The following is a 9701-nucleotide window of genomic DNA, read 5'->3' on the forward strand; positions in this document are numbered from 1 at the left end:
GTGATGAGCATAGTTTTTCCGCATCATATGGTATGCAAATCAATTCCGAAAAAAAAACTATGACCAACAGGGCTTTAAAAGGGGCATCAGCATTGCAGGTGAAAAGCTGACGTGTCATTAGTTTTAAATACCTCGGAGCTATTGTCTCAGATGAGGGAACCAAACCTGAACTTCTGGTCCGAATAGCACAGTCTACTGCAGCCCTTGCAAAGCACAAAACAATAAGGAAAGACAAAGGCATAGCCCTCGACAACGAAATCAGACTAATGCGCTCCATGCTGTGATGGCCACATTCTTATATGCTTGATAGTCTTGGACGCTGACTGCAGAGCTAGAGAGGAGGATGCTAGCAATGGAATTGATACGTTACAGAAGCATCACAAACGAAGAGATTAGGAGACAGGGTTACTGCAGCGATTGGACCCCACGACGACCTGCTAACTATAAAAAAAAAACAACTCTATGGCCATATTGAAAGTTCTTCGGAGCTTGCAAAGACCTTCCTTCCGGGAACAGTACCAGGAAAAGAAGGAGAGGCAGACGGAGAAAGCGATGGGAAGACAACATTAAACAATGGACGGGCCTGCCATTGAAATAGGTTCTATCCAAGTAATGGACAGAGGAATGGAGAAAGACGGTCGACTAATCTTGTGTGGCGGTCCAACAGACTAAGAAGGGATGGGTGAAGGTGTGAGCCCAAATAGAGAAATTTAGAAAAAATTCTAAATCGATTGGAAATTTTAAAATTCAAGTTTTCCATTTCTACATCGCCTCGGGAAATTATGGCTTTTTGCTAAGGTCCTGTCATAAAGGAGGCAAATTTAGGTTACACGATCATAGGGGCAATAAATCTGTTCAGTTTGTAAGTTGACCTTCCTATTTTTGAATCATAAATGGTGGCGATTGTTAGAAATTTCATCACTATATAGAACTAGGCCAAGATCTAGATCTTTTATTGTGCATAAAATGAAAATTAGTAAATCTACGCTCTAGTATGAAATATCGGTTGCTCTAGATCTTTAAAATCTCTTAATTAGATGTATGGGTGTCTGTAATTGAAACAAAAAGATTTGATCGATTGAGAATATGAAACGCAGGCTAAGTATTAGATTCTAAGCATTTGAAGATTATAGATCTAGATACTGAATAATCTTATCTTTTAAACATAGGCTTAGGCCTGTAGTTGGGACAAAATTGTAACACAGCATTGGAGAGACGAATTTAAATTAACATTTGAACTATTTTATGACATAGATGACCAGTCACCACGTTATTTTGGAGAACGGACCATTTTATAAGAAAACTTAGGGTCAAGGTTATCACTGTGTCGTTTTCACAAAATGTGCACCCAGACTCTTCAGGAACTTTCTTTCCCGTGAAATAAAAAAAAAGACGTTTATTTTCACTAATTAATATATTTTTTTAAATTTAATTGCGTGGATCACTCATGTAATAGATCGAGAGTTTGTAAGATAAGCGTAGACTTCGGATTGATAATTGTTTGGTAGAGTTTACTTGTACGAAAGGTCTACGAGTTCATGTGAAGTGTATGTAGATCTATAATTCTGTACGAAAGAAGACAGCTTTGGTCAGCACAACAACCAATCCGCGTTTCGGGTTTGAGTTTTTGGCACATCGGCACAATTTTGGCCATGTCTTGCAGCATTTCGGTCTTAAACAGATGCCAGGTACCCAATAAAGCTGTATGATGTTATAAATGCAGAATAAAACTCACATAGCAACAACCAGAAGTCAAACTGGGGACGGATTTATCTACAGGCAACACAATCAGTATAGCTTAGGGCCCCAAGCAATGTTAAGACATTCTGGACTTATAAAGAGCCCCAAAAGTGTCCCATATTCAGCCCTAAAACTATTTGAAACATGGGGCCCTTTTAGAAAACACAAGGCAGGTTTTCCTTTGCTCTTCCTTCTGTATCATATAAGATAAGATAAGATAAGAAATGATGGAAAATATTAATGAAACCATTTTGTGCGGTCCTTAGGCTATAAACTGTTGCATATTGGTATATCCAGAACTGTCCATATATCAAATAGCTAAGTCTATATACGGTTATTCTCAGAGCCGGATTTAAGGGAGGGCTGGCGGGACCACAGCCTCGGGGGAATCCACAATATAGGGGCCTCCACCAAAGAGATAAAAATATCCGAATTTCGTCGGGTCAAAAACTTAAGGTGATTTAATTCTAACATTTTTCCCCCGCATTTTTTTATGGCTGACAAATGTCGCGATTAAGCATGCTTGGAATAAGTAGGCCTATATCTCCGGATTTACGGCATTGCGTCTAAGGGCCTCGCCCCCCACAAACTAAAAAATATACACTTTTTAAAATTATGCATATTAAATATTTTTATATAGGAACGTGAGATTAAGTTTACAAGAACTTTTCCTATATTTTTTTTAAATATAGCATGCTTTTGGATGTAAGTATTTTCATTCATAAGTGGATCTTTGAAAAACTGTAGTGGCCTGCACAAAAATCCGGCCTCGTGGCCTCCACAAGCTTAAATCCGGCCCTGGTTATTCTTGACTCTTCCTACGAATATTCTTTTGATTATTGGTTGATTTTTTTTCCTGCTGGACAGCGTATTAGCTAACTCAACAACTGATCAAGGCCACCCGAAGCTTCGCTAGACTTCCAGAAACGTATTATTTTCTTTTCTACACCAAACAGCCAAATTGTGTTACTGACCGATGCCAAAACAATCCTTCAAAGCCTAAAAAATTGGATACTTCTTTGCCTGTATCCATGCATTAATCTAGTGACATTTAAGCCTGGTAATTCTGCGTTTGCTTTTTAAGAAACAATTTGTAGGCCTAGTGATAATAGCAATGTCTTCGATTCTGAAGATTTAAGATGAGTTCAGTGTTTCCCATGACAACGCAAACCTGTAGTTATCGGTACCTGCTTATTTTGCCACCTCTAATGCAGACAAAACCGTTGTCTGCCGAGTGGGAGGGTTAGCCTATTGATGGCCTCTATAAGAGACGTAGGGCTCTCACGAAGGCCGCGGGGCACATTTGAGGCCCAAAGAAAACCTCTGTTGGAATACATGCGCAGAAGATGAAAAGATGACAAAACGTGATAAAATACGTGTATTGAAAAATTTCAAGAGAGAGAAAACACAACTGAATGAGAAAAGGGAGAGAATGGAAAACAAAATGGCAATATATGTAATATGAAACCTGAAACTGTATCTTATTTCTCTCTCTCTCTCTCTCTCTCTCTCTCTCTCTCTCTCTCTCTCTCTCTCTTATTGTCAAATAAAAAAATGTGACTTATATAAACGCTAGTCTTTGACAGGTCGGAAACTGGCTGCGTATGACACTTACCGAGTGACGTCATATCAAGCCAGCCAATCCATAACGGGCGATAAATCTACCGAGTTAATAAAGCGGCCTGTGAACACCGGAAGTTGGCCTTCGTTTGACCAATAAACAAAGTATTTGCTTATAAGTAAACACACAATTTAGATTTCATACTGTTTGGATATTTCGGAATTTAATAATCTAGAAAACTTTCTAGGCAAACAAAAAATGTAGGTCTAATTCTGAAAGCGCCGTGTTAACATGTTTTACTCAAATTGCTGTTCTGGCTATCACATGTAAGTTCTTAAGAGTTTTAGTTATTAATCTAAAAAAATAATTAGAATGTATAGGAAATATTTATAAATAGGGCGCACAATGACCTACATTTAGATCTATATTTATTGAGTGAAATATGAATACATTTATGCAGATCTATTTGAATAAATAAATGATTACAATGAATGGAAAATCGGCTGTTTATTTGTTTAACCTTTGCTATAGCCTGCTATCTTTTTCTATAATAACCTACGAGCTCTGACCTAGTTATTGAAACATGTTTGAATGGAGCTGGGGAAAAAAACATCAACTGATAATACGTTTTGATTAATGAGCATTCTTTACTCTTCGGATTTTTTAAAATGGGGTTACGTTTTGTAGACATTTTTGATATCCTTAAACTATTTAAGTAGTTCTTGAGAGAGAGAGAGTTAAAACTCCATGCTATTAGAGCTTGTAATGGGTTGAACGAGCTAGCCAGGAAAACCAGTAACTTGGCAGAATTTAAGTCATTGGTTAATAGGCATGACTAAATGCATGACGCGTAGGACGTAATCATCTTCTTTTTTGAAGTAACGTCTGTATTATATAAGATAAGATAAGAGAGAGAGAGGAGAGAGACAAAGGACGAGAGAGTGATAGAGAGATATGCATATATTATATTTTAACTTGTAAAGTTTGAAATAACTTGAAAAACTTTTTTATGAATAAAACTTATGATAAATTTTATGACAATTTAGACAAATTTAACTTGAGATGAAATGCAATATAGTAGACTTTAGTAATAATATAAAATGGTATTTAGAACAAAATCTAACTCACTAAAAAAAAAACACGTCTTTTTACTCTGGCAATCTGAAGTCGTTTGTTGTACATACGAAAGCTGACGACCAATCGTTAACCTCTTCCTAGCGTCACCATAGAAACACACTCACACACTCCATAACACTCTTCAGATTTTCCACATTTAACCAAGAAGGCAGATGCCCAATCATACGGGGGGGTTTCTCTCGTTTCGGATCCTCCTTGTCTTGTTATGTTTGACACTGGGTATTTCAATGTCAACTTCTAATGCTTGGCCATTCAGCTGTATGCAAAATCTTGTAGTATCTCTACCACTAACTAGTGCTTTGCTTTTTTTTTTTTCAGCACTAAAGCTTATAGTGAACGTGTAATTAGAAATACTTAGTGTGAAAAAGCACATTTAGACTATTGAAATGGTTAGCAATAAGTGTTCAACTGTTTATACAAGCACTTTGATATAATGCATCTATATACTAATAATAAGAAACTCCAAAATATAGAGTAAGAACTTTTTCTGAAAACAAAATGTCTGAAATCCTTGGGGCGGTTCTGGTTATAGTTATAGGCAAGTGCTATCACGGGGATGACGGGAGTTACAAATACAATTGTGATATATTATAATTATAATAAAAAATATATATATATATATATGTTGAGTCTCAAGAGGGGTGCAGAATCTCACGTGACTATGCGGTTTAGAATAGTGATCTACATATTTTGCCACAGCCAGCTCAGACATAACCGTTGTCAGCCCGTGGTCGTTGTAATTTCTTTTTTCGCCGTCTACGTCATTCCTCGGCCCTTTTTTTATCTCAAATTTGTATCCCGCAACCTTTGTAAGATATCTCCAGCTGTCCATATGGACAATTAAGACACTCTCCTCGGTCTCTTGCTAGAGTTAGAGAGAGAGAGAGAGAGAGAGTTATGTCTCTTTACGACTTCCATACCCTACTTTTAGCATTTTCACCATCCAACTTTTTTTTTGCCTTTGTAGCCGTAGTAGATTGTATAAACACAAACCAAAATGCGTCCCGTTCCACTTAGGAAGTTTTAACTAATTGGCCGCTCGGTAGCATATTAGATACAATTGACAGGGCCCATTCCTTTTTGAAATTCTGTAGCAATACCGGTCCTTTTTTTTTTTTCATAAGAATAGCCTCATAAATATCCATAAATAAATTATGGAATTGACTTTTCATTTTACATAAAGATTCGCATTGATAAAAAATTATTTCGCCTTTGACAATCAAAATGATAATTATAATATTTATCAAGCGAATCTCCTTTTTGACAGAATTACCTCTCCACTGTTATTAATCTCAAGTAGCATAAATGTACATATTCACTACACTTCTTTTTTTTTTTTTGTTCCCTCAGCCAAAATGGACAATTATGACAGTTACGCAGCTCTGAAGCAATAGACAACGACAGGAAATAACAAGATAACGCCCGGGAAAACGTTAATCGCCGAGAGGGAGCGAGATGAGCAAAGATGAGGAAACATTTCCTTCGTCTTTAGCTCTCCGAATTCTAAAGTCAGATTCTGACGATACGACAGACGACGACTCAAACTCTGCCTTACCTGCAGACGTCAACCACCAGGATGGGAATGGTCTTACTCTTCTCATGAAAGCTTGTATCCAAGGAAAGGAAAATGTCATTGTGAGTCTTTTAGGGGCTCAAGCCGACATCAACCAGACAGATCACTACGGCAAAACTGCTTTGATTCACGCGGCAAAAGTAGGTGGCGCTAAAGCTCTTCAGCTGTTGATAAAGAATGGCGCTGATATAGAGTGCTTCGACAGCACCGGAAACTCTGCACTGATCTACGCCATTAAAGACAACAGAAAGTCGGTTATCGATGTACTTTTGCAGGCAGGCGTTGACGTGAATGCCTCGAATTACGGTACCCCGACTCCTTTAATAGAAGCCGTGGAAAGAGGAGCTGTAGATTTAGCTTTAGAGCTGCTAGAAGCCGGTGCCTTGGTGAATTTATCCGACAAGGAAGGAATCACCGCTCTGCACGTCGCGGCGCGGAACAAACACCCAGAAATGTTGAATGCTCTTATTCAACACAGCGCCAATGTCAATGCAAGAACAAGAAATCGTGGCATCACCCCGCTCGCGTCATGCCTTATGCTCGGGCTTGACCTGCGTGAGGATGATGCCGAAAGGACAAAGAAGTGCGTAGACGTTCTGGTCGATGCTGGGGCAGACATTGACCTAAGTAAGATCAAATCAAGCATTCTGTCCTTCTCCGTGCTACTTGGTAGAGAGAGTCTTGTTGAACACCTCTTCAAACGCGGGCTCAGCATCGACATTCCGCTTGACGAAGCAGATTCCGTCTTACTCAAGGTAGTAACAAGGGGCTCAGCCGCAGCCGTGAGATACCTCCTGCGCCAAGGGGCGACAATAACCACGGAGCTCCACCAAGCAGTTATTCTAGGTAGAGCGGAAATGGTTCAGCTTTTGATCCAACATGGCGCCATGCCTACGCCAAAACCCATTTCCGCTTTGAAAGTCAACTCCAACGTCAAGCTTCTCTCCCCTTTGGCGTTGGCGTTTTTGTTTAATCGAGCCGCCATCGCTCGCTACTTTATGTACAACAAATTCATGTTGAACTATGACCTCCATACGCTGCCCATCAACTCTGACATCATACAGAAGTTATTTTTACCTCCAACCAAAGAGACTTTCCCTATAGTGGAACTCTTCAAACAAGTATTTTCTCAGCCATGGCGCCTATGCAATATGGCCTTCCTAGCCTTGTCTACTTCCATCGGCGTGGAGGTAGATCGTGCTAAGAAAGTCAGTGCCACGGGACTACCCGATTTCCTTCAGCAGAAACTGATGTTTAAACATTCGAATGTGGACATTCCCGTTGACCAGTGGGACAATATTCAGATAAATATGTAAATCATTTTTTTTTTCTTTTATTCAAAAACTTGAAATGACTTATTCAGAAGTTATATTATCTAAGTCAGTTGGGTCTGTCTCCTGATAATCAATAAACAATGAACCTGGGTAATTGTCTTTTGATGTTATCGCATTTTGTCGTGGGCCTAGAGTCTTCCATACACTGTACACTTTCCAGTATTTATTAGGCCTAAGTGTTAGTATAAGAAAGAATTATGAGATCAATGTCTAGCCGAGGACGCTCAGAGATTCTTTGAAATGATTAAACATAAAGTGTTAAGTGTTCAAGTAAATCAAGTGGAAACCCCCCCCCCCCATTCTCCTCTAGAAAAACTTAATGATATTTTGATGACACGCAACCACTAATGGTGCATATGCAATTGCGCATAACTTTATAGGTTTGCATAATGCAGTGATGCTAAAAATACGGCCCGCCGAAACGCCAGCACAAAGTGTAGAAAATCTCCCCTTCATATAAAAAAAAAGGTTGAAAAATGTATCTTTTTCTACGCTAGGGCCCTCACTATTATCTTCTTATCTTATATAATAGAGACCTTACTTCCAGGGGCGGACTGGATGTCAAAATCGGCCCAGGCATTTCTATACAGTAGATTTCGTAAATCGTATATCATATGATGGGCCTCCAATTATAGGCCTATCTGTTCTCAAAATCATTATATTTTTTTTAATGACGTATCGATAACTGTATGCATGCTCTATAATACTCTATATCTTTAAAAGAAATATCGGACTTATGTTGCTTTTGAATCGCTATGTTTGTTGGCCCTAACGGATGAAGCCTACTAATAGCACTGTCTAAGGATGGAGGCTATTACATTATTTTTGAAAATGTGTGAGATTAAATTAGTATTACACTGTAGTCTGTAAAAGATGTATTTAACTTGACGCTCATATAGCCCCTTATATAAGAGAATATTATAAAACCTTTAACAATTTTATGCGTGCCAAAGTGGTACCATGAGACCCTTTAGGCCCATTTGAATACCGGCCCACCGGGCATTTGCACAAATGCCCATATAGCCAGTCCGCCCCTGCTTACTTCAAAAAAGAAGATGATTACGTCATACTCGTCATGCATTTAGTCATGCATATTAACCAATGACCTAAATTCTGCCAAGTCACTGGCTTTCCTGTCTAGCTCAGGCAACCCATTCCATGCTCTAATAGCGCTAGGGAAGAAGGAGCATTTGTACAAATTCGTCCTAGCATATGGAACGAGGAATGTGCCTTTATCTTTGTGTCTTTCAGAGTATTTTATTAAATTTAGTTTTTTTTGTATTTAAAGATTATGGTTCAGTGTTTTATGTTTAATTGCTACTTTACTTTAAAGTCTTCTATCCTGAAGGCTTTCTAAATTTAGTGATTTTACTAAAGGTGTTACTCTATTAGCCTTTAACATTTGTCCGTAAATGAAATGGGACTCTGAATGTAGAATCTACCAGGAAAAGTGAACGAATCTTACACTTTTTGTGTGTGTGGGAAACATGATAATAAGCCAACATTTTTGATGAAAGTGTGGCTGTTAAAAACAACAACATATATAACGGCGTTATGAAACAAATATGACGGTATTCTTGGTTTGAGCCGCGAATCAAAGATTGTTAAACTACGTCGAGAAACGTAAAGCTACAATGTTGCTCACATTTTAAGTAGAGAAATGAAACGACTTTCCGACGCGTCGAAAAAGATAAACTTCCAATGTCTCATGTCTGTAACGGATGCATGTGTAGTCAGATGTAGCTGAAGTATTTCTAAAGATGATTATGTAGACTAAGTGCGTGCGTACCTTGTTTGATGTATTTTCAATCGCGAGTTCTTGCAGGAACACAGACTCATTGACCAAGTTGACTCAAGGTGAACTTCAAACAAACGTTTATTACAGAATGGGCCACAGTCTAGTCTGTCACTATAGAACGATGTTATCCCCTTGAGAATCTAGCGGTAACTGATTAATTAAAAGTCTATCCTAATCTCTAACCCAAAGTCTATGTCGTCACTATAAAATGTACGTTCACTGCCGGGCTAATAAAGTGCGCAACCCAACTAACTAAACTAGCTATCTAACAGTTTCACACTCACTCAAATAGTTTCAGGTCGATTTCATTTCGTTTTTGTACCTTATCGTTCATGCGGCCCGCGACACGAGTGTTAGGCATTAAAATGGCCCGCAGGCCGAATTAGGCTGGGCGTCACTGGCATAATGCATATACATGAACAGTGAAGGTTTGCATACACCTGATATATTACTATTAAGGTTAAGAGCGGGTTGTTTTGTGTGTGGTCACTTTACAGTCGCTGGACGTTGCTGAGACTCAGCTGCCTTGGTCTCATTGATCTCAATGTCGACATAACG

At 38.7% G+C, this 9701-nt stretch overlaps 1 protein-coding gene across 1 annotated transcript; it reads left to right on the top strand.

Moving 5' to 3' along the window:
• The first annotated feature begins 3431 nt into the window (after window positions 1-3431).
• LOC106057226 (ankyrin homolog) lies at window positions 3432-9301 on the top strand. Its single transcript, XM_013214341.2, has 2 exons — window positions 3432-3627; window positions 5789-9301. Exon 2 carries the CDS (start codon window positions 5894-5896, stop codon window positions 7325-7327), a length of 1434 nt encoding a protein of 477 aa, XP_013069795.2. The 5' UTR covers window positions 3432-3627; window positions 5789-5893; the 3' UTR covers window positions 7328-9301.
• Window positions 9302-9701: the final 400 nt, after the last annotated feature.

This window comes from Biomphalaria glabrata, chromosome 3 (assembly GCF_947242115.1).
Source record: "Biomphalaria glabrata chromosome 3, xgBioGlab47.1, whole genome shotgun sequence".
NCBI classification, from domain to species: Eukaryota; Metazoa; Mollusca; class Gastropoda; family Planorbidae; genus Biomphalaria; species Biomphalaria glabrata.

Bases quoted from the DNA above. Each gene is read 5' to 3' on its own strand.
- LOC106057226 (XM_013214341.2), top strand. From the start codon at position 5,894: ATGAGCAAAGATGAGGAAACATTTCCTTCGTCTTTAGCTCTCCGAATT.